We start from the raw sequence: 25,174 nt of genomic DNA, 5'->3' as shown, positions 1-25,174 counted from the left end.
ACTTTCCGCCTCCTTACCCACGCACACAAAGCACTTTACGAACTTGGACCCGAATGCCTCAACACACGACTGTCCTTCTACACCCCCTCCCGTCAGCTACAATCCTCCAACCAAGCCCTTGCCACTATACCTCGCATCAACAAAACCACCACGGGAGGTAGATCCTTCTCCTACCTGGCAGCTAAAACCTGGAACTCACTTCCCACTCACCTTCGCCTTACTCAGAACCACCTAGCATTCAGAAAGCAACTTAAAACTTGGATATTCGACAAGTAATTCCCCACCCTTCCTCAAGCGCCTTGAGACCCTACGGGTATGTAGCGCGCTATATAAATTTCTTGACTTGACTTGACTTGCTCTCCTGCCGTAACTAAGTTAACTTCTGAAACAATTGCTGTTACGTTTAAGAAAGGTTCCTTCCCTAAGTAGTGGAAGATTGCCTCTATCCTCCCCTTACTGAAAAAAACCTAGTTTAAATCCAAAAGATCTTAACAACTATTGGCCCATCCCGGTTGCTCCTGCCAGAAAAATGAGTGGAAAAGAAATGAACCAACAACTAGCACAATTTATTCAGAATAATTATTTATTAGATAACACTCAGTTTGGCCTTAGATCTGGTCATAGTGTTGTAAATGAAACTAGGAACCTGGTATAATTTTCCCGATTCATGCCCTTATATAGGTATAAAATACTCGATCCTTATATAGGCATAGAAATCATTACCATATTTAGGCTGAGCCTATGCAGCTCAAATATGGCATGGCTACTTCCACTAAGTTCCGAAAATAAACAACGATTTCTTAGAGAAACCCGCCTTTAGCAGCTAGGGACTTCCCCTCGCTTGAATACTAATTTATCTAGGAAATCATGGAGTTTTCAGAGAACTAGGTCTTTGAGTGACGTTATTAAGTCCAATCATACGTCAAACTTGGCACCTTCAAAGTATAAATATGCCTAGATTTGCCCAGACAAACACACAGTGGTTTGGAGCAGATCGACTAACTACGTGCCCGACGCCCTGCAGCAGCAAGTGCAGAAAGAAGCCGACCCTCCAGCTGACGCACTGAGAGACTCTGTCTTTTCTCCTGCCGAGAAATCCAGCTCCAGTGTTTCCAGGCTGCCCTTGCGGGTTGCTGGGAAATCGAGTCCTGAGAGAAAGATACAAGACCTCCTTCATTCTCAACCAATGTACGGAGCTGATTAGACCCTTAGAGAATTCTTGAAAAGATTCTTGGCAGAAAATACTAAACTTAAGCTACTCCTCACTTACTTCTTCCCTTGTGCTAGGCTTAGCTCAGGTACACCGGGGTAGGCGTATTTTAGAAGCACCAGTTGAGTACTTTTAGTCATTATTTTATCACTGTATGTATTTGATATGTTTTAAGCAATTTATGGCTTAGAAACCATATCATGCTTTTACAGTACTATTTTATAATACTGTTCGTATTATATACTCTGTACTTTATAACCAGTATTACGATTGTAGCAGTACATTTCTTATGCTTGAGAAAGAAGACTGTTCAATAAATACTTTTTATTGAAAAACGCCAGTATCTCTATTTTCTCAGCAGCTCTGGTGAAACGAAGCATGCACGATTGACTGAGTAAATTAGCTATCTATTGTTTCTGCGACTCTAGAGATTGATTTCTTATCTCTGGGAAACAAAGTTGTCATGTTTATGCGGTTGTCAGAAACTAATCCCTTCTTGTGAATTCGAGAAAGTTTCTAGTGACCTCTGAGCTAGCTGGCACTCACAATTAAGTTTAATATATACGATAGAGACCTAGTCGACTTCAGTCCTACGTCTAAACTATAGTATATGTTATTCCAATGCGCAGAGCGTATTGAGAATATAGGAACTACACTACAATAGTACTGACACAGCCTTAGTTCAGACCTCCAAGGAGGTAAGGACGACTATTGATAAAGTAGGTAATGCTGCTCTGGTACTTCTTGACATATCTACAGCCTTCAATACGGTCGACCATGCTTTGCTGGTCGACTGCCTTCGAGCTATAGGAATTGAAGGATCAGCCCTTTGCCTATTAAAATCCTTCCTATCGGAACAGTCACAGACTGTGGCTCTGTATCCATTTGTTCCAGATACCTTCTCTCTTCAGTACGGGGTCCCACGGGGCTCCTCATTCATCCCAACTCTATTCAATATTTATGTCACCTCACTTGCCCCGTAAATTAGATCATTCAGTTTTGAATTAACTTCTTATATAAATGATACACACATTGTGGTTTCAGTGGCAACCAATGACATAGGCATTTGAGAAAGGTTTCATGACTGCATGTTAGAAATTAGCAAATGGTTGAATATAAACTGTCTAAGACTCAACTCAAGTAAAACTGAGGTCATCTTGTTGGGGAACCAACCTACCTTCTGGTCTCCAGCATGGTGGCCAGAGGAGTTAGTCTTCCTCCTGGTTCAAGTAAATAAAGTCATTAATCTAAGAGTCATTATGGACAATAAAACGTACTTTTAGAGAACAGGGGAATGCTGTGATCTGATCTACCTTCTACATACTGAGATTGATCAAGAAAGTGCTGCCTTTTATCACAGAAGATGCTAAGAATACTGAGATTGCATCTTTAATTTTTATCAAAAATTGACTACAGTAATGGCTTGTAACTTAATATGCAGAACCAACACCCGACTACATTGCAAATCCTACAGAACGCTGCAGCTATTTAACACAATCTGTAGAAAATCTATGGATGTAGTAGGTCAGGAAGAAAGCCTGCTGACCCTGGGTGGCACCTGTAACAGGCTGTAACATGTCGACCTTACTGAGCTATAGATGTTAGGGGTCATTGCACTCATAGAACATCACACTGTTTTTATCCCAGCTAAAAGACCTTATTAATAAACAAGAATTAGGATCCTGAAGGCTTTATTAACTTGCACTTAGGTTTTAGTAAGCGATTTGCTTACAAACCGCGTTGAGCCCACACACTCACACTAGGTGCACTGGGTCACAATCCGATGTTGAAGCATACCACTGGTGGTACTAGTGGGTGTGGATCCTACTAATATATCCATGTGATGCAAGGGTCACACGATACACCTGGGTGCAGATCCGTTTCCACTTTGATATATATTGAGACCAGTTAATTTGACCTCTTAAAATGTTAGGAGTTCATCATTTGTAAGGCTACCCCTCTTTTGTGTACTAAATTCTATACATCAGCACTCTTAAAAACAATGGCAGACTTTCCATCACACTTACAGTGTGACTGACAGTGCAGGGACTCCATTCAGGCTCTGTACCATGCATTCTTATCAGAAATGTGAGGGTGGCATCCATAAAACCAAAGCATTGCACAGCGACTAACCTCCTCGTGTATTTTGAGTTCAGTTAGTTGCTTTCATGCTAAGCAAAAGTAATATGATTTAGATGATTTTTTCACAGAAAACAATAAATGTAAAAGAAAAAGAGAACAAACCAGCCCACGAGGGAAACGGCAAGGCAGTGCGAGCCATCACTGTCAAGGGAGAGTGAATCCTTGTTCGTGAACAGCGGGAAAGCAGCAGCAATGGTCACCAGGGAGACAGCGCGGGCCATCACTGTCAAGGGAGGATTCACTCACCAAGCAACACAATGCATACCATCACTATCAAGAGAGGATTCACTCTCCCAGAAATACTGTACACAATCAGTGTCACAGGAGTATGCATTCCCCAAACAACACACTTCATACACTCAGTGCCAAGGGAGGATTCACTCTCCCAGCAAGACAGTGGGCACCATCAGTGTCAGGCGAGGATTCACTTACCAAGCAACACAGTGCACATCATCACTGTCAAGGGAGGATTAGCTTACCAAGCAACATAGTGTATACCATCAGTGTCAAGAGAGGATTCACTCTCCCAGCAAGACAGTGCACACCATCAGTATCAAGGGAGGGTTCACTCTCCCAGCAAGATAGTGCACACCATCAGTGCCAAGGGAGAATGAACTCTCCCAGCAAGACACAGTGAACGGAGGATTCACTTTTCCAGTGACACAATGCATAAGATTATGGTCAAGGGAGGATATATTCTCCCAGCAATGCAGTGCGCATCATCAGTGTCAAGGGAGGATTCACTCTCCCAGCAAGACAGTGGGAACAATCATTATCAAGGTATAATTCACTCTTCCTTGACAGTGACTGTATGCACCATCTTGCTGTCTCACATGTGGGCTGAACTATAATCATTGTATCCTTACATGAGAACATGCACTTACCAAATGCTCATGTCCTGACCCCCTGGTGTGACTTAACCATGTACCACTGCATGTCCTAACGTTGTGGGCCACTTCCTGACTGTTTACAGATTTCCCCACACAGGTATTCACCTAGGCGCCCAACTGAAGTGCCCTTCAGATGCTTCACTTTGGAGCACACAAACAATTATAGTGGTTCCTCACCATTAAGATCTGCTGAGTGAGGACAGTTGTGTTGCCTTCACCCTGGTTTCGACCTCTATTCTTCAAGGTTCCTGCCAACCAGTTTGTACCCAGTTTATTCTCAGGTTCCTATTGGCAAAATGGGTTGCTGTTGTAGGCTTTAAAGCCACCTGTGCTAAGCATCCATCTTACAAACATGTTTCCTGCACTTCTTTATCATTGCATCTATGGAGACTCCTGTCTAGGCCTGTGTCTGGCAAACCTCTGCTGAACTACCTGTTGGGCAAACTCTCCTGCCCAGGGATTAGGCAGCACCATGTCATTCTGAGATCTTGAGGCAACAACATTTTCCTCAGGCATCAAGGACTGTCACTCTTCAGTTTCAGAAGACAAATACTGACATACCTGTTGATGATTTGATAATACAGTACAAAGCATCAAAAGCTAGGTGTCTGCGTTTCACTTCATTCCTACCAATACTCATTAGTCTACCTCCATATTGGGCAAGCTTCCAGAGGCCACTGTCTCTACTGCCCTGTTAGTCACACCCCCACATTATCTGTGCACTTCACTTACTAGCACTTCTGCATTTGCGTGAGAATGTCACAAATGATCTCTGACAAGTATTTTAACCACAACCTCCCCTCCCATGCATGTCTGTCCTGCATCGCTGTGCTAAAAGATCCAAGTCATGCACCATTATTGCCTGAATAGTGGAGTGACACCAACCCTGCTCAGATCTCTTGGGTCATCTCCTCTACTGCAGATGTATCTATTAAATATTTATGCTTACATGAGTCTGCACACCACCACACAAGATACCAGATATCTGTGGTCAGGAACTCTACAATTCAAATGTCTTACCAGTACCATTTCTGGACATGTGCTGTAGAGCTCCCCTACTTCTCAAGTGTCCTCCAAATAAAGTAAAAGAGCAGAGGAGACAGAAGCTACGCAGTCATTGGACTGGAAATCAGCAACATCCCACCTATGTTGACCCCTGTCAAGGCAGCTGGTATACTGTCTTGCACATGACGTGAAATCAACTGATGTTATGTTATGTTATATGGGGTTTTGTAGCGCGCTCAATTACTACTGGAGTATCCTGTACATGTGTTTTATATATATATAACATTCTGCTCAACAGGCAACAGGAGATCAGATACATGCACCTCAAGCTGCATATGAAGAACATATGAATACCCAAGAAAACTGTTTGGAAGCACCTACTCTAAGCCCAAATTCAAATAAGCCGCCTGTCTAAAGAGTACTTGGACTCAATTCAACTAACTGCAGACATATGTTAGATGGCACCAACCTCCTTCGCTGGGTATGCGTGTGTGGCAGAACCTCTGCTTCCCTGGTGGTTCACCCACACCCCTCACCCACAGGTGTCCCACCAACATAGCCTGAACAATCTGTTGTGCCTCACCTGTCTTAGAATGCGGGATGAGGAAGCAAACTGGGCCTGATGTTGCTGAATAGCAATCTGGGAAGCCTGATTAATGGAAGCATCAGGGAATGTCACCAGCGGATAAACCTAGGAAAGGAAACGCAATCAAGGGTTAACTGGGCTCCAGTTATGATCACAGGTGTTACTTATGAAGCTGCAGAGTCATCGTTTTTAACACAACCCCAATATCTGATACTTCGGTCAAAATAACAATATTTGCCTTCATTCATTTTTTTTATTTTATCCAACGGATGGCGCCAAAATATAAAACGACACTTGCATTGAGTTCTATTTGTGATGTACTAAATCTAAAAGTGAGAAACATTCTTTATCTTGAAGCCTTTCCAGTCCTCCAGAGGATTTGTAGCAGGTCTATATAATGGATCCTTTAGCAACACCAACTAAAGGTCCATTGAAGTGCCAACCGCAAGTGACAAAAGTGGCTCAAAAGCAGGCACACACCCAGCAATGGAGACATTAGTCTGCCTTATTCTCTGTGATTCATGGAGGGCTCAATGGAAAGAGAGCAGAGCAAAAAAATAAAAATAGAATATTGGTAAAAGGAAACTACTGGTGCTGCAGTACTACTGAGTGAGGTGTAAATAAATGTGTGCTAAGATTGAGTTTTAAATGAAATGCTGCAGCGTTATTTTGTGGTTAGTCAAGTGAGGAAGAATAACATCCAGACTGTACGCCGGATAAGTGTGGAATGTATGTCAGGTTCCTGGTGTACTGGCATGGATGAATTGTGTGCATGTGCTGCAGTATTACAGAGTAAGATGTAAATGTGTGCAGAATTGAGTTGTGCATGCAATGCTGCAGGGGTTTAGTGGGGTTAGTCAAGTGACTTAGAATAACAGCATAGACGTACACCAGAGGAGTGATGGTGCATGTCAGGCCCCTGGTGCATTGGCATGGATGAGTTGTGTGCAGGTGTTGTAGCACAACAGAGTGAGGTGTAAATGTGTTCTAAGATGGAGTAGTTCATACAATGCTGCAGGGGTGTAGTGGATTAGTCAAGTGACTTAGTGGAACAGAGTAGTTGGTACACCAGGTGTGTGGGTGCATGCCAGGCCCCTGGTGCATTGGCATGGATGAGTTGTGTGCAGGTGTTGCAGCACAACAGAGTGAGGTGTAAATGTGTTCTAAGATGGAGTAGTTCATACAATGCTGCAGGGGTGAAGTGGATTAGTCAAGTGACTTAGTGGAACAGAGTAGTTGGTACACCAGGACTGTGGGTGCATGTCAGGCGTCTGGTCCATTGGCATGCATGAGTCGTGTGCAGATGCTGCAGTACTACAGAGTAAGGTGTAAATGCATGCTAAGACTGAGTGGTGCATTCAACGCTGCAGGATTGGGGTTAGTCAAGTGAGTTACAGGGGCTAGGGTGTGTATACAGGAGGATAGTGGGAGCATGCCAGGCTTCTGGTGCATTGACAGGAATGTGTTAGTAGCTGATGGTGCAGTTGGGTGGACTGACATGTAGAAGCATCAACAGGGTAAAAGGTATGTGTGCTCTGTACTCATTAATGGTATTTACTTTTCAAAATAAATATTCAAATGTTGATGATTTTAAGAAATTGAAAATCATGGATCATGAGTTACCAGGAATTGTTCATCTGTGAAGAGCTTCTTGCCAGTAACCTTCTTGAAGAGCTCAGTGGGAAACCCTGAGTTCTTGTCAGACAAATATTCATGGATATTATTCTTCCTGTCGAGTAGGAAAGAAATGTAAGAAGAAGCATTCTTGTACCATAAAATCAACTACAACCAAGACTTGAATGCAGTTCCCATTACCTGCTCTATCCCTAGCACATCCTGGTGTTTATAGTTTGGTTTCAATCAGACTCTGTATAGCATACACTTAAATGTACAACATCAACAAGACCCAGCACAACTTACTATTGTATGTAATACGACGACAGCACACTACACGACATACTCTTCTATGTACAACATCAACAGGATGCCGGAAGGGCCTGCCACACCATACTCTTCTACAGGACCACTCTCAGCCTGTTCTTCCATGTAAAAGATCAAAAGGACCCCACAGAACATACTACCCCATGTACAACATTAACAGGACCTAGACTGGAGCTCTCACAAAATACTTTTCCATGCCCTCACATGATATACTTTTCGAAATAGAACATGAACTTGGCCCTGCACAACATACTATCTTATGTACAACATCAACAGGACCCAGACAGGAGCTCTCACAACATATTTTCCTATTTACATCAACAGGACCTCACACAACATACTATTCAGAATACAACGTGAACAGGGCCCCTGCACAACAGGCTATCGTATGTATAACATACTCTCCCATGTACAACATCAACATGACACTGCACAACATACTCTTCCATATAGAACAACTGATGGCCGACAGCCACCTCCTTCCAAGACAAATGCTTTACAAATGCCACCCAATGAAATGTAATAAATAAACTGAAACTTTAAAATGTGTTTTAGTTTAGTTAAGAGAAGACACAATGATCATTGTGTTCACCATTCATGTGCTTTTTTATAGAATTTGGGTAACTATCTAGTGGATGAAGCTTTTGTGAATGCAAAAAAATATACCTCAGTCAGGTTAAACGCAAAAATGGCTGCACCCAAGTGTTGTTTCTTGTGTGCTATGGCCATGCCCAGTGAGGAAGGCTGGAATAGGCCAAAAGGAGAGCAGGATGCAGAAGTTCCCATCTGGTTGCAGCGCCTTCCACATGCCTGTGCATCAACAGTTATTCAGCAAAGCAGTGTGACCAGTCCTGCTGCCAAGGAAGCCTTTAGCGATGGTGGGCCTGGTCCGACAATTTAACAATCTGTTCTTTGCAGTAGGCATATCAACGCTCTGCGCTACTTCATGGCAAGGCAAAATTGTGACTAGACAAAACTCTGATCTATCTCTGGCATACCAGGAACATTAATCAAAAGAGTTATCTTGCCATTTTTATTGCTGCCTGAAAGCTGGACGCACAAGGAAAACTGCGGCAGGTGCTTTTAAATCGTAAAGAATTGCTGTACAAAGCGCCGCAGAGGTCAGTGACGCCCCACCAGGCCAGCACACAGTGGCAACGCACCACCCTCAAGCCAGCCCTGCCTGCTTTTAATTTTTGGCTTTATGTATAATGACTGAAACATTTGGATGTAAAAATACGTCTGGACATTTACGAATATTGCCAAAGTGACGTTGCAATGAAATTACAGTTTTTTTCAAGTTTCAGGGGATGGAGTTTACCGTACTTTGCACTGGCTCCGCAATGAAAGCCGCACAAAATGTAAGGCTCTCTGCTTCATGCACAGAATAAATGCTGGTCTGGCCCCACCCTATCTTAACTCTTTGGTTCAGCACTATTGTCCCCCCCGCACTCTTGTATCATCTAATCAGCACTTGTTCTCGGGTCCTAGAATCAAAAGATCCAGAATGGGTGGCCGCTCCTTCTCCTGCCTGGCCCCCTCACTTTGGAATTCCCTTCCCCTTTTGTTGCGTACTGAACCCTGCTACCTTAAGTTTCGCAGACAGGTAAAAACTTGGTTATTTAACCTGTAATTGCCCTCCTTTTGACTCTCCCTCTCTCATTTGGTTTTAGCGCGCTTTATAAACCTAAATATAATAATAATATAATATGATTCCTAAGACAGCTGTTGTGTGTACTGATGCACCAGAAATAGAAAACAACATTAAAGTGTTCCTTCAGACATCACGGATATCAGGCAGGTCCATATGGAGAGCACTCATACATACAAGCACACAGCACCGTAATGCGGGGCAATGGATTTCTGGCAGGTTTTTTAAAAATGCACATGCAGACCTTGTGGCCCAAGCCCTCCTCCACCCTTCAGCTATCCCTGACTACCCTATACCCACAGGTTGGAGATAAAGTAAACCTTCTACCTAGTAGTAGGCTGATCGCAGTCCGCGTCAGGGTTCCAGGGAAGAAGTGGGTGTAAGTAGTCGGGCTAACTGGTCGGCAGTCGACAAATGGGACTTGGCCACTACTCAGGAAGTTCACCCACGGTATGCAGAGTAGAAGCGGGCTGAGGGCGATCGTTGTTCGATCAAAGGGTTACACAAATGGCCTTCGGAACCAGCCCAGTTCTGCGAAGAACATTGGGCGGAGGATGGGGTGGTTACACAGTCTCTTGACTCGCTTCCGACCACACTTGGAAGAGTTCCTCAGCCCAGTCAATTACTCTCACCACCCACACCCGATCCCGGCAATACTACCTGGCAACACAAAGTCATCAGGCAGGGTGAGGAGAAGGCAGTTGGTCCACCGCAATGAGGGCACAAAAGGAACAATTGATGAATGGGGGAAGATGCAGGAGAGCCACTCAGAAGAAGGAGGAACCCCGTCAGAGACACATTTATCAAAATGGCACCCAGACAATCCAGACACCACAGAACACAAGTCTGCTCCTCTGCACCTCCCTGGAAATGAGGCACAATGTCTTGTGCGTGTTGATACGTGTCGCAACAGACAGTTCTGGTCACAATGAAGAGTCACAAACCCAGTACTTCCCTGGAAATGAAGCACAATGTATGGTGCGCGTTGATATGGGTGGCACCAGACAGTACTGGTCACACACAGCGAATTTGTAAATTCCGTACCTCCCTGGAAATGGTGACACACACAGATACAAGTTCAGCGGTGCACACAAGGTAGAACGAGGCACTACTATGGGTATACCCTCCCTCCAAGAGTTGCAACCTGTGAATTGGACACCGCACACAATGATCATGCAGTCAGCATGTCGAACAAGAGAGATGCAGTATGCTTGATAAAACGTCCATGCTGGTTCCCGCTACCGGTGAATCTGCTCACATCCAACAAGACGCTTATGCATAATTCCTATTTTTAATCTGTCTTCTAGAAGACTAGACGACTCCAGTGAAGCTCTATTATCAAAAGGGCTCTCATTTGTACCACACTCCTTTGTGAACACCTTTGAACTCCACAGGGACATCATTGCATTTTTTAGGAAAATTAGATTAAGAAAGTTTTTCCAAGATAAAGAGAACAACTTAGATGATTCCACAACCCAAGGGAAAAATGAAATCTCACCTACCTCCACCTTCACCCCGGGTTTAGAACAGCTAGGGCCCGAAGTAGCGGCTTTTGAGCTAGTAGTTATGAAGAAATTAGATAAAACTCTGGAATTTATTCCAAAACCCAAATACAACTTAAACCAGCAGCAATCACTAGCCCTGAAAGACCTGATGAACAATAAAGACCTCACGATTAAAGGAGCAGACAAGGGAGGAGGTATCGTTGTCCTTAATTCCAGTGACTATGAACTGACCATGTTAAAAATGTTGAGTGATAGCTCCACCTATTTACAGATAAACTGCAATCCAACCAATACGATAATCAAAAAAATCAGCACTCTGACAAACGATGCCCTTTTAAATGGTGACATCAATAAAAAGGATCATGAATTTCTGAACACCAACAAATTGAAAACCGCATGTATTTATGGTCTCCCGAAAATACACAAAGATTCGGAGAACCCTCCATATAGACCAATAGTATCAACGATTGGTACTCCGACAGAACCACTTTCTAAATTTGTTGATCACTTTTTAAGACCTCATATCCCCAAAATCAAATCATACATAAAAGACACCTGCCACATGATCAATACTGTGGAGAACTTAAATTTCATAACAGGGAGAGATATACTTGTAACGATGGATATCGAATCCCTTTACAGTAATATACCAATAGATGAAGCAATCAGAGCGACAGATTGGTTCATAGACACTCACAATATTGCTTGTCCAAAACAGTTCCTCATAGACTGTCTATTCATAGTTCTCACTGAGAATGTCTTCGAATTTGGTGATAATATCTATCGCCAGCTCAGAGGTGTTAGTATGGGAGCGTCAGTTGCTCCTTCCATAGCTAACATTTATATGTCTCACTTCGAAGAGAGTTTCATATACAACGAAATAGCCCCCTTCTTTGAGTCAATATCCCATTGGTCCAGATACATCTATGACATCTTTTTTATCTGGACCAATGGGAAAGACACTCTTCTTGAGTTCTTGGAGTGGATCAATTTGACAAATGCAAATTTGAGATTCACAGCACACTACGATGAATACCAAGTCGAATTTTTAGACCTTCTTATCAGAGTCAAAGACAACAAGTTAGAGGTAGATCTATTTGTGAAGGAAACTGCACGGAATACCCTTTTGCATTTCAGCAGTTTCCATCCCAAATGCCAACGAGAGAGTATCCCTTTCTCACAATTCCTTAGGGTCCGCAGGAACTGTACGAATTTATCTGACTATGATAAGCAATCTGCAATCATGCGAAGAAAATTTCTTGAGCGGGGATACCCCCACAGATTAATAAGAGATTCCTACAAACGTGCAAGGTACTTTGACCGTGATGCTCTATTAGTTCCCAAAGAAAAACAGGCTAAGGACCGCATCGTTTGTGTGACTACTCACTCAACGATGAATGAGCGCATAAGACAGATTGTCAACGCGAATTGGCACATTCTAAATTGTAACCCTTCCTCTGCATCTGTCCTGGCAAAACCTTTATTTGCCCACAGGAGAAATCGGAATATAAAGGACAAAATAGTTCACTCCAAATTTAACTGCAAGCTGTCCAATGGCCCCCATATCCAGAGAACAATACTGACGAACCTGCCCGTCAGGGGTACGGTTACGTGTTCTTCTTGCAAATCGTGCAAAACCATCATCTTAGGGGAATCATTTACCCATAATGGCTCCACCTTTAAAGCGACCGATTTGTGGAACTGCAAAACCACGAATGTGGTCTATTTCATCAGCTGCCCGTGTGGAATGGGTTATGTTGGCGAAACATGCAGGTCAATTCAAACACGCTTGACAGAGCATAGATCTGCTATCAACACCCAGAAACTGAATGCGCCACTAGTAAAACATTTCCTAGAGTCTCAGCACAAACCAGATGACATTCATTGGAGAGTCCTAGAAAAAATCAAGCTTGCTGATAATAAAGGTGGATGTGCCATTTGCAAAAAACGTGAAGTTTTTTGGATATTTGTTCTGGACACGTACAAAAAGGGACTAAACAATGAAATTCCGTGGGAGAATGCCATCTGCTTTGACTAAAAAGAAAGTTCCATCTTTAGGGCCCACCCCATATCCTTTTCAACCCCAGCTTTTACATTTGAACACCTGTCTCGCGTTCCCACAAAGTACAAACACTACCAGGATGCAGTTTCCTACACGCTCTATTTTTAGATGAATAATAATGCTCATCTTGAAAATATTGGTTGTGGGAATATAAATCCCATATAACATGTCTTTTTTAAAAAAACTTTTTTGATTGAGTTATTTTTATAAATAATTTTTATTCGCATTAATTATTGTTCACCTATTGGAGCCCCGAGCAACAATGTAGCTGCGTGCGTAACAGCCGTCAAGCTCAGAATGGTTCTCACATGACCATTAGAGAGCCATGATTTGTATATATCCATACACCGCTACCACAATACTCGCGTTCTGAAGGTATCGGTCACTTGCCCTTTAAGTATTGTGGTCAAACCCATTTCCGGGTATTTAAGGCAGGACAGCCCTTCCGGCTGGTCAACCATCATTTTCCAACGGCTGCGGGACGCTGATCCAAGTTTCAAACGCGGCGCCCGCAGGTTGAAGCCACGGCCCGGATTCTACCCTTTCTCGGTAAGCAAACGGCTAGGACATACGCCGCCGCTCTGTTTTGCTTGTTTTTATGTACCGGCACCCCGAGCTTTAATAATTTAGCCCTGCTCTACACTCCTCTTAGGAACAAGCACGTGCATGCCAACGGCTGCGAGACGCCGTCAAAGACTAAAGACTGAGGCATTCTTGGCGTCTGACAGGTTGAAGCTACGGCTCGCATTTTTTTATTCCCGGTAAGCAAGCGATGAAGCAGCACCCAATTCGCTCAATAGATAAATTACATAAGTCGCCGCTCTATCTTGTTTATTTACATACATCGGCACCTCGAACCTTAATAAATGGTCACGCTCTGCACTCTTCCCAGGAACAAATACACGCACACCAATGGCTGCGAGGCGCCAGTAATAGACTACAGACTGTGGCATTCTTGGCTCTTGACAGGTTGAAGCAACGGCTCGCCTTCCTTTCATTTTCGGTAAGCAAACTATGTGGCAGTATTTAAGTTGCTTATCAGTAATAATTCGCTCGATAGTAATGTTATGCGCCCTTTATTCTTAGCACAATAAAACCACACCGGGACTATACAGGTTTCCTTGGTTGTGATCGCTTGTACGCCGATGATAATACAACATACATTTTACCAGAAACGGTAAGCACTTTTCCTGCTATCAGATGCACGTGTGCTTTACTTGACAATTGCCTTATGTAGGATATATTTTTGACAGGTTTTTTCACATATATGGGAATTGCTTGACTGCTTATTTGATACACATGCAATATATTACGTTTTCATTGGGTCAATGACAATACGAACTGCTAGGTAATAGAAATGGGAATCATGCAGCTCTCTATCTGATGCATATGTAAAACCGATTTATTGCTCCATGTGAGGGATTATTTGATCCCCCCTTTTTTCTGTACTCATTTGAATACTGTGATAGATTGGCATATATTTTACCGCATATCTTTATAAAAAACTTTTAAAAAATAGAAAGGGACATCTATAAAACTAATCCAACAAGTAGAAAACCACAGGACCTTGTAATAAAAAACAAGTATCAACAAGTGCGACACATTGATTTCATCTTTTGCAGTAGATTGACTTCCATAACCGAACAGTGAATATAGTGGTACATATGCTTAATAGATACATCTTTTTCAGACAAATACTTCTAGCCAGGCGAGATATAGTTCCGCCAAGAAAACAGATGTCGGACTGATTCGAGAACAAATAGAGAACACCTATCCTGTGTTCACTAGGTAAGACTAAAGAGAAGAGGTCTATGTCCACGCAGATATCCTTGATAAATGGAACACCTCCGCCAGATACTGGCCTTGATACACATAAGCCAATAATACTAAGTTATAGACAAACTATGACTGTTGCTCCATAGATGTTAGACATTCTGCCGTCATCCATACTTTGGCAAAACCCCCCTTTTTGCTAATGGGTATAATTACTGCTCAAATATATAATAACTAGTCTGTATCAGTTGTAGCTATTATTTGTAGCTGCACCTTGTAGGGATTTCTTTGTTATGTAAGCACAGCGATATGTTATGGACTGTTGATTGTTTGTTAGGAGTTATTCATGACCACTACATGTCTCTAACTTATTTTATACATGTTTTACAGATTGAATGTGGCTCCTGATGAAGGCGTTCTGTTAACGCCGAAACGCGCGTTGATGCTTTTTATTGTTCGCCACTAATGTTTTTTTATATGTTTTCTTGTATAATTGTGTCACAAATATTTCTTTTATACATAATTTTGTGTATTTTTATAGAAACATTGTATTGATTGTTTTTTTAAAATGATAATGTAATTTCATTAATAAATCGAATTTGTAATTTTTAATTGGTTGTTGTGCTTTACATATTGTCCTTTTCCCTAGTTATATCATCAATTGTATTTTCCTTTTCACACATTGCTTATGCATATTGAGGCACCCACACTTCAGGGGCCACACTCCTCGGATGCGAGCAATACTTTTGGGGTTCTACACCAATAAATCCGGTCTCCAGGCATAATACTTCGATCCATGTTCACGCCGCAATACCAGTCCGGTCTGTCATGGGGCTATGGAAGGCAGATCTTAATCTGCAGTGGGGTCATGATCTCCCCAGAGGCCAAGGGCCAGATGCATCAACAATTCTTTTTGCGAGGTCCTAATTGCGAATTATTGCGATTCGCAATTAGAAAATCGCAAAATGGAATGCATGAAAGTGTGTTTAACACTTTCTGTGATTCCTAGGGGATCGCAAATGACCTACCTCATAAATATTAGTGAGGTAGGTCGCAATTTTGCGACCCCCTAGGAATCGCTAAAATCAAGGGGATGGTGGCCTGCTGGGGCCAGCAGACCACCATATCTGTGATTGCTTTTAAATAAAGCAATCTGTATTTTTTTGTAAAGCAGCCCATTTTCCTGAAAGGAAAATGGTATGCTTTACAAAAGGGAAAATGAAAACTTTTCCTTTCATTTTCTAAGAGCAGGCACTGGTCCTCGGGACCTCTGCCTGCTCTTAGAAAATTCATTTACAGACATTCACAAAGGGGAAGCCTTCCCATTTCCGTATTGGTTACCACCTACTTGAAGTAGGTGGTAACCAAGGTTGAGTGAATGTTTTGCGACCGCATTACGGTTGCAAAACATTCATGCATACCGATGCGAGTCGGTATTAGGAAGGGACGCCCTAAACGCGCCCCTTCCTAATAGCGAATCATAAACCCATTTTGCGATTGGTAACAGAAATGCATTTTTTTGGGTTCGCAACGGCAGTTTGTGAAAGCAAAAAATGCTTAATGCTTCTGGCCCCAAGTGTCAGCAATTCTCCCTCCAACAATCCAGCTAGGCCCTCAAATGGCAGAGGGCTGTCATTCCATTTGCTTGCCCAATGTTTATAGATGTCGCTGGGGAATGCACAGAAAAAGAGTCCAACTATAAAGCACACAAAGAGTTTTAGAACAGAGAAATGTCCACTATCTAGAAGTGGCATTTCTAAACTATAAATGACAAATTCACCTTCGCCATAAGTGAGGATTGTCATTGTGAATCCAATGATAAGAAACACAATGAGGCTGCTCCACCGTAACCCACCATTGCAGCTTATGGTAATTTTAGCCAGGTTGAACTATGGGAAGAGCAAACCTCATAGGGGGTGAAACCATACTTGGGTATTCTTCACTATCTGGGCAGGGAACACATATGTGAACCTGCCCTACCTTACACCTGCTTCCGGCTTCACCGCTCAGGGCTTACAGTAGAGGTGCTCTAGTGGCAGTGAAAGGAACAGGATTGGTCAGCAGTTTAGCAAGGCCAACCTAAGCATAAGCGCAAATGCACACACAAAGGCCTGCAATGGCAAGATTGAGACCTTCTTGAAAAGGGATTCTTGTGGGTGACACAATCAGTGCTGAGGCCCACTAGTAGCCAGTGCTGTGCCTACCCTGGGTATGTGGTATACCTCTTTAGAGAGTACTTACTAAATAAAGCACCTAAACCAATCAGGTCAGCACCACTTCCTAGCATGTATAGGATGGGCGGGTGCACTTTCACACTGCATTACAGTGGGAAAGTGCCCAGAGTCATAAGACCATGAAAAGACAATCAGCCAGGACCACCATGAGGCTACTCCTTGCTGTAAGCTAAAACCGCAGTTTAACCCCTTCCATGCTCATGACGAGCTCAGCTCGTCATGAGGCACACTGGAGCTGTGCTTATGATGAGCTGACCTTGTCATGAACAATGGGAAATCTCAATCATCAGCACAGGAGGGGAAAACCTCTAGCAGCCAAGGTGCTAAAAGTAATTCAGCAGATCACCCATGGTTACCCATGAGAAGAGCAGACCTCCTAGTTAGGGAAAACCCACATGGGGATTATTCACTACCTGGGCAGGGAATACACAGGGAATACACATGTGCACCCACCCTGCCTTTTCCTACCACTTGCCCCAGCCCCCAGAGCTTACCCTAGGCATGTCCTAGTGGTTGTGAATGGCCCATTCAGCATTGGCTACTAGTTCAGAAATGCTAACCTGAGCATAAATGAAACTGTGCACACACAGGCCTGCAATGGCAGGCTTGATACATGTTTAAAGGCTGTTCTGGTAGGTGGCACAATCGGTGCTGTGGCCCACTCTTAGCCCATGCAGTACCTGCCCTGGGTACATGGCAAACCTTTTTACAGGGCACTCACAGGTACAATACCTAAACCAATTAAGTAAGCACCACTTCCTAGCATGTGTAGGGAGGGTGCATGGGCTTTCATACTACAGCACAGTGGGGAAACACCCAGAGTCCTAACTCCACAAAAAAAGAATCAGGATAAACCAGAAGGGAATAAAGCAAAAGGTTTTAGGGAAATCCCCCAAGAAGGGCCATGTCCAACAAGGAGGCATTCATCTACAAGGAAATTTGAACATGTTGGCAAGCATAGTGTTAGACTAATTAGGTTTTTACCTGTGTGCATACACAGATGTAATCATTAGCGAACTTATAGTTTGCAAAAGCATATCTTTTTGATTTACAATCCAGTCCAACGGTTACTAACCACTCGGTATTACCAGAAGCATTACTTATTTTAAAGTCTTTTATGGTATTCTATTGTTAACATAGCCAAGTACGAGGAGCATTTTCATCTGTGTAAGTAATGCTGTAAATTCCATGGTTTCCAAGACCTGCAGCAAGGCTTTCATGGGGCCCTTACTGTGGCCCTTCACCAATGTAGAAGGCTTGTACTCCTGTTCCCATTAGATCCATTTGATCTTTAGACATGCTTTTTGGCTTAAGATACGCTTCCTGGCATGCTCAAGCCAATTAAGTAGATCAAACTCTGTTGTCCATACATGCCTATTATTGTAATTCTTCTATATTTGCTCCTTGCAAGGAGATTATTTGTCACAAATTACAAATCATTACAAATCTCCTTGGAAGGAACAGAACAGAAAATGAATGTAAGTGTGATATAGTATTGAAGAGACGGACAAAAAAAAGGATAGGCCACTTGAAATTAAATTTCAGAATTGCTTGCATAATCTTTGGCTTTTTAAGCAGGAGGGTAGGGTTAGTATTGCTGGAACATCATCGGGACACTAAAATGTTTCATGAGTGTCCTTTCAGAGCCTGCAGATTTTCAGCAAACTTTTGTGCAGCAGAATGCAGTATTTGGCATCTTTTTTGAAACTCTGAAGTGAAGAAGTTCCTAATTTCCCATTACAGATGTCTCCCTTGCTCACATCACCTACCAGCATTCTTCATTTTGGGGAAGGCCTTTACACCCTACCTCATTAAAGCATCACCAATCGCCATAGCCTAAAGATGTTCAGAGTTGGTGTATGATCAAGGGCTTGCACTGCTCTGTCTGTGCTGTTTGTGTGCTAATGAAGCTTGCACTGATGATGACTGTGTGTCTGTGGGCAAATCTTGCATTTTAGTGAAGAGCTTATAACCACAAAATGAAAAGGCTGATAGGGCGATACGAACCCGGTTGTTCGGGAGGTTTGTCCTTTTTGAGAAAGCGGACGATGACTGCCTCCATAAACTCTTTAGGGATTTCACATCCATCCAGGATTTCATTAAAGAGTTTGACAAAAAAAATCTATCAATTGTGCTGCGATAATTTTGGAATACTTGGATAGTAGGCTCTTGGTACCGAATGCTTTGACATTGGGCAGATGCTTAAGTGCTTTTTTTGGTTTCCGTACACGTGATTGAAGCCCGACCATATTTGAAAACGTGCTGTTGAATAAGGGAAGGTTTATTGGGTGCAAGAAAGCTTCAATTGCGGTAGGCAAGGGGCTACTGGTAGAAGTATAAAGATCTGTGTAATGATCTAAAAATGCCCTGCCAATCTGCTCAAAGTCTGTTACAGTGCAATTCTGCTTGAGATCAAAGATTTCTTTAATGGTGCTTTTGTTGTATTTCTTGTTGAATGACCATGCAAAAAAACAACCCTCTAGCTTACTCTTCACAGAATCATAGGAAACAAGATATCTGATTGACAAGATGCCTGGAGGTAAAAAAATCCTTAAGTCGCAAGCTTGCCGATGCCAAATTGGGTTGGAGTCTGCAGTGTGTACCCTGAGGTCCTCCATACGAGATAACTCCAAATCTTGTTGCAAGGCGGTAATTTCTTCCCTTCTAGCTTTATTAATTTGGGCAGGATAGGAAATTGCTTCCCCCTGAATAAAAGCTTTAAATGCTCCCCAAACAGAGAAGTTAGAGGTCGAGCCCACGTTTCTGCAAAGGAATTCTTCCCTGGCTACGTGCATGGTTGTTATCAAACCATCCTGCATTATCAGAGATTTGTCTAGTGACCATCGTGGTCACTCCTTCACAGGGCTATTCCTTTTAAGGTCTAGAAAAGGAACAGAATAGTCAGAGAATGGGTTTGAGAGTATACTTGATGCAACTCTTCTCGAGCTATGCAGGACTAAAAAATAATCTATTCAAGATGCAAAATTGAAGCAAATGGAGAAGCAAGGATACTTCCGTCCCGTAGGGTGGTCACCTCACCAGGGATCAACCAATACAAGATCCCATTCCAAACGGGCCAGAAACTGAACTGATTTTGGTTTATTCTGTAATTTATTTTGGTGAGAGCAATCGAGTTTCACATCTTGGATGATTTGAGTTCCTCTCCGATTACTATTGGACCTGAGAGCAGGGCCAGAACATGATTGACTTCTTCTAAAAAAGTTACCTCGGCCCCTAAGGGTCCATAAAAAAAGACTAAATGGACAGTTTGATTATAAGCTGACTAACTGACCAAGATCCACTTAGCATTGGGATCTTGCCCCACCCGTGACACTTCACTGTTAAAATGATGGGTTCGAAGAATATCCATCCCCCCCTAGCCACTGCGTAGTAGAATGCCAGAGACACAAACTTGGGTGTAATTGATTGTTTTCCAAAAGGCCTCAAATTCATTTCTTGAAGTAATATTATTTGGGCACCAACTGAATTAAGCCATGATAGAAGAGATCTAAATTTAATGTGATTGTTGATCCCCTTTACAATTTAGCATTATTAATGGCAAACCTGCCTTGAGCTTCAGAAATTATACTGCATTCCAAAAGTGACACGCAGACATTTGCTGCTGCAAAGTGAAAATGTGAGGCTTTGCTATTCGCAAGCTTTAGTCAAACACTTTACACTTAGCAATTCATGTAAAACATTATATAAGTAATCCATAGCTTAACTTAAATGTGTTTAGTTTAGATTTTGTTCTCACTATGGAAATGTGATTTTAATTTGTAAAACTGTTAAATGTGCATTAGTAGAATATAACTTGTATTAGAATTAGTACGGCATTTCATATTGTAGAAACAAAGAAAAAGCTCTCGTGATTTAGCTCTTTCTCTGTGAGTTTCAGTTGGCATTCAAGATAAGCAAAGGAATTTTTTCCTTTTGTGTGAAAGAAAATCTCTTTGATTGCGTATCCAGAAAGAGAGAGAGAGAGGACCAGAAAGCTAGTCCTTATCCCAGGGGTTTATATATGGTTAATCAAAAGGAGACTAGCTTATGCATTACGAAGTTAACAAAAATCAAGGACTCAAGTATGTTTCGTCAGGGGGTAGGAGCACCTGGTGAGTGTGCTCATGAAGCCCTCACCCACCAACCTAGTTGGTGGCATGCTTCATAATATGGCCCACCCAGTGACACCTAGCGTGTCCCGGGTGTGCTTCGACGCCTGATTACAGCGGAGCAGGTATGTCGCTGAGTGTGCAGTGAAGAGTGTTATGAATGTGATTTAAAACGGCTTGGCGGGGGTCCCAGTACCCGAAGGTAAATTAAACTTTACTAGCTGGGCCACCGTCAGCGGTTAAAAATAAGGCTGTTGGATGTTCCGCTCTAATCAGGCGTCGAAGCACACCCGGGACACGCTAGGTGTCACTGGGTGGGCCCGATGATGAAGCATGTCACCAACTAGGTTGGTGGGTGAGGGCTTCATGAGCACACTCACCAGGTGCTCCTACCCCCTGACGAAGCAAAGAAAATCTCTTGGCATAATCTACAGCTTGTAACCTCGGAGCCTTGTCCATTTATTTGCTGGAAATGTTTAAACAGAGCCTCTGTTCATTCTTTGCTTTAGAGAGAACAGAAAACACACATATTTTTAAAGTGCATTACCATGTTATGTTTGATATTTCTTTAATGTTTCTTGCTTAGTTAAAAAGTTATTTTGCAGCTCATGTTATGTGCTTAATTAGAAATAAAATGTTTCTTTAAAGGAAGGTTAGGAGATGAAGTTATATTAAATAATATGCAGTAGAAAGGATCTTCGCCTGTTGGATGTTATTCTTTGATAAATGCATTATTGGTTAGGAGTTTCAGGACACTTTCAGAACCCTTGCAGACAGATTTAGAGACGGGAAGGGTTGCACGGGAGTTTCAGACTTTAACGCAGAAATGAAGGGAGGAAAGCAGATGTGATTTGTAGCTGCAGGGAAGGAGAGGTCAGACCTTGATGGAGAGCAGAGCAGAGGCAGACTAAGGTAGATTAGATACAGGCATTGCCCCATTCTGACTTTTACTAAAAGCCCCAAGCTTAATGCTTTGTCAAGGCTTATTTGCACTATGCTTTATTTCTCTTTAGGGAGATTCAGCAATTATTAATTATTGATTTAGCTTCACGTTAAGCTCACTCTTGCTTCTATTCATGAGTCTTGATTAACATAATTTGTGCCTCATTTTCTTAGAATAGGGATCCTTTATGGAACGCGCTGTATGCAATTGACGATATGCTATGTACTAAACTTATTTTTCTATGATCAATTCTGTAACCTGATTGATACCTAACTAATATATGAAGAGTCAGAGATTCTTACATTTTACTTAGACAATAAATCCCTTTAAAACTACTCACAACTTTCATTATTGGTTAAAATGTTTATTTGCATTTGATTAATTGCCCATGTTTATGTAGGAGTCTTTTGGTCATAACATGTTGGAAAAGATCCTTCGCCTTGAGAGGAAACAAGGGTAATGGTAATCAAAGGTAATGGTGCCACATTCCCTAAATTTTGCAAAGAGAGATTACTGTGAGATTTCCACTCCAACAGCATTATATGCAGACCAGGTAACTAAAGTCCCCTAAAATTCCTTATGACGAATGCCAAACCACCTGTACCTATGTTGGGTTGGTAAAGCTTAGTTATAAACTTTTTAACAATGCAAAGCAAAGTGGCTGACTTTGCAAATGGCTCTAAAGAACACATTTCTTTACAGGAGAACCGGAAAGATGAGCAGAAGATTGTGGCCTACTGTATGAACTTAGTAAGATGCCCCATAGTCTCTCTAAAGACTATAAGTTTAGTGGTTCGAACCTCTGCCTTATCTTTTGCCCTATTCCAACACTTGCCGAAATAGGAGGGGGACACATGCTAGCATAATGGTGAAAATCTCATTTAAGTAAGCTGAAAGGGCATTTTCTTTCAAACATAAGTTAGCACACCTTGCTAAAAAGTGAACATGTGGTGCAAGTCTGATTATCGTAACATAACCCGTAGGCCAAAATTGATAGTGCTCAAGTACTTTTTTTTTTGTTGCATATTTTAAATTGAAAGCTGGTGTACACTGGTGCACTGTGTGACAGCAGGCATACAAAACGTAATAATCCCAACCCCAGCTGAGTAAGTCGGTCATGCGTACCATGTGACTTTCACCTCGATGTAGCATAGCAGTTGCCTCCTTCCATTGCAGACAGTACAAGTTGTGCGGCCTTGACCATGGCAAGTAGAACACCTGCACAACAAGGAAAACACAGAAGCTCCTTTAAGTACAGGACTCCATCACAAATATAATCTCCACACATATCATCCCACCTCTTCCAACCTCAGTGACGTTAGCACAATTTCCCAACTTTTCTTGTTATCTCCAAACCCTGTCCATGCTTAACCCCAAAGTTTGAGTCAGTACCAAATGGCTGCTTTACTATGAATGGTGTTGCCCCATCCTACTTTAATGCACTTAGTTGTAAAGCAAATTTGACTGCCCTATTAAGCCTACTGAGTCCTTCCATCATTTCAACAGGGAGATTGTACGATGCAGTCTACATTCTATACCTACAATCTATTTGTGATGTCAATCCTGTTTAAGGTCGTTTTTTTTCTCGGTTTGCTAAAAATGTTTTTTTGACTTTTAATATTGATGATCACACATTATATGTTCAAACAGGATTGTAATCTATTAGTTAATATCACCATTTGCTCATTACCCAAAGGAGCATAGTACAGGTTGAAGAATACAAATGTCTGCTGGAAATTATACTCCAACCAGGTGTGAATCATGACCCCCTGTCAGATACTCCTCAGCCACATCCCTTGGTGCTGCAGGACCTGGGGACATGACAGTCTGAACAGCTTAGTTTCAAGAAGTCTCTTGTAGAAAAGATGGTTCCATTCATCCTCCAGTTTTGGACTCAGGCATTCCACAGTTGGGGACCCTGAATGTACAGCTCTCTTCTTCAGTGCTTTTACAGCTTGAAAACTCATTGGTGAATTAGATGAAGTAGCAAACATCGTTGTTTTACATGCATTACTCTACCCAGATGGACAAGGCAAGGTCTGTACAAGGACTGAGAAATGTGCCTCTAAAACTGAAGTAAAAGCTTCTAGAAGTTTGAGATGAAAGGTGTGAAGACTTCAGGCATGGGTCAATACTAAACGTCATCCCTAACCAATAAATCAAATACATTTAAGAGGGATGTATGACGTTACATCGCATACATTTACATCGCACACCATTACAACGCAATTTTTACAATGCAGATTCCTTTACAACGCATGACTTTACATAGCAGATGCTATTACAACGCATGTCATTACAACGTAAGTATAGGTAAGTATATTATTTTTTTTAAATGTAATTAATAAATATTTAATTAATTTAATAAATAAAATTATTTTTAAATTAATTCATTTGTAAATATATATATATATATATATATATATTAAAAACTATTAATAAAGAACTATTATTAATAATTAATAAAAAATGTAAAATATTTTTTTTATTTATTTAAATTATTTATTTAAAAACGGAACCCTAAAAATACCCCAGTTCCCCAAAACCCTAAAAATACCCCTGTATCCCAAAATCCAAACCCAGCCCTGAACCTTAAAAATACCCCTGTACCCCAAAACCCAAACCTAGCCCTGAACCCTAAAAATACCCCTGTACCCCAAAACCCAAACCCAGCCCTAAACCCTAAAAATACCCCTGTACCCCAAAACCCAAACCCAGCCATGAACCCTAAAAATACCCCTTTACCCCAAACCCAGCCCTGAACCCTAAAAATACCCCTGTACCCCAAAACCCAAACCCAGCCCTGAACCCTGAAAATATCCCTGTACCCCAAAACCAAAACCTAGCCCTGAACCCTAAAAATACCCCTGTACCCCCAAACCCAAACCTGAACCCTAAAAAATACCCCTGTACCCCAAAACCCAAACCCAGCCCTGAACCCTAAAAATACCCCTGTACCCTATAACCCAAACTCATCCCTGAACCCTAAAAATACCCCTGTACCCCATAACCCAAACTATATATATAAAATTACTTAAATAAATTTATTTAGTTGATTTTTAATATTTTTTAAATTAATTAAAAGAAATTGTAATTAAAAAAATGTTTAAATAAAATGATATA

At 41.9% G+C, this 25,174-nt stretch overlaps 1 protein-coding gene across 1 annotated transcript in view; it reads right to left on the bottom strand.

Annotated features, from left to right (window-relative positions):
- Nucleotides 1-25,174, bottom strand: part of LOC147692977 (protein SSUH2 homolog) — a 135,753-nt gene that overhangs the window by 8,219 nt on the left and 102,360 nt on the right. Inside the window, exons 10-12 of the mRNA XM_086939222.1 lie at nt 23,177-23,269; nt 7,457-7,562; nt 5,831-5,938 (exon numbers count right to left, since the gene is read on the bottom strand). Coding sequence (XP_086795348.1) covers nt 5,831-5,938; nt 7,457-7,562; nt 23,177-23,269 — 307 coding nt within the window. The remainder of the gene's footprint in view (nt 1-5,830; nt 5,939-7,456; nt 7,563-23,176; nt 23,270-25,174) is intronic.

Source organism: Lissotriton vulgaris, chromosome 9 (assembly GCF_964263255.1).
Source record: "Lissotriton vulgaris chromosome 9, aLisVul1.2, whole genome shotgun sequence".
In the NCBI taxonomy this organism is placed as follows: Eukaryota; Metazoa; Chordata; class Amphibia; order Caudata; family Salamandridae; genus Lissotriton; species Lissotriton vulgaris.
This window is presented reverse-complemented; position numbering and strand designations above follow the sequence as displayed.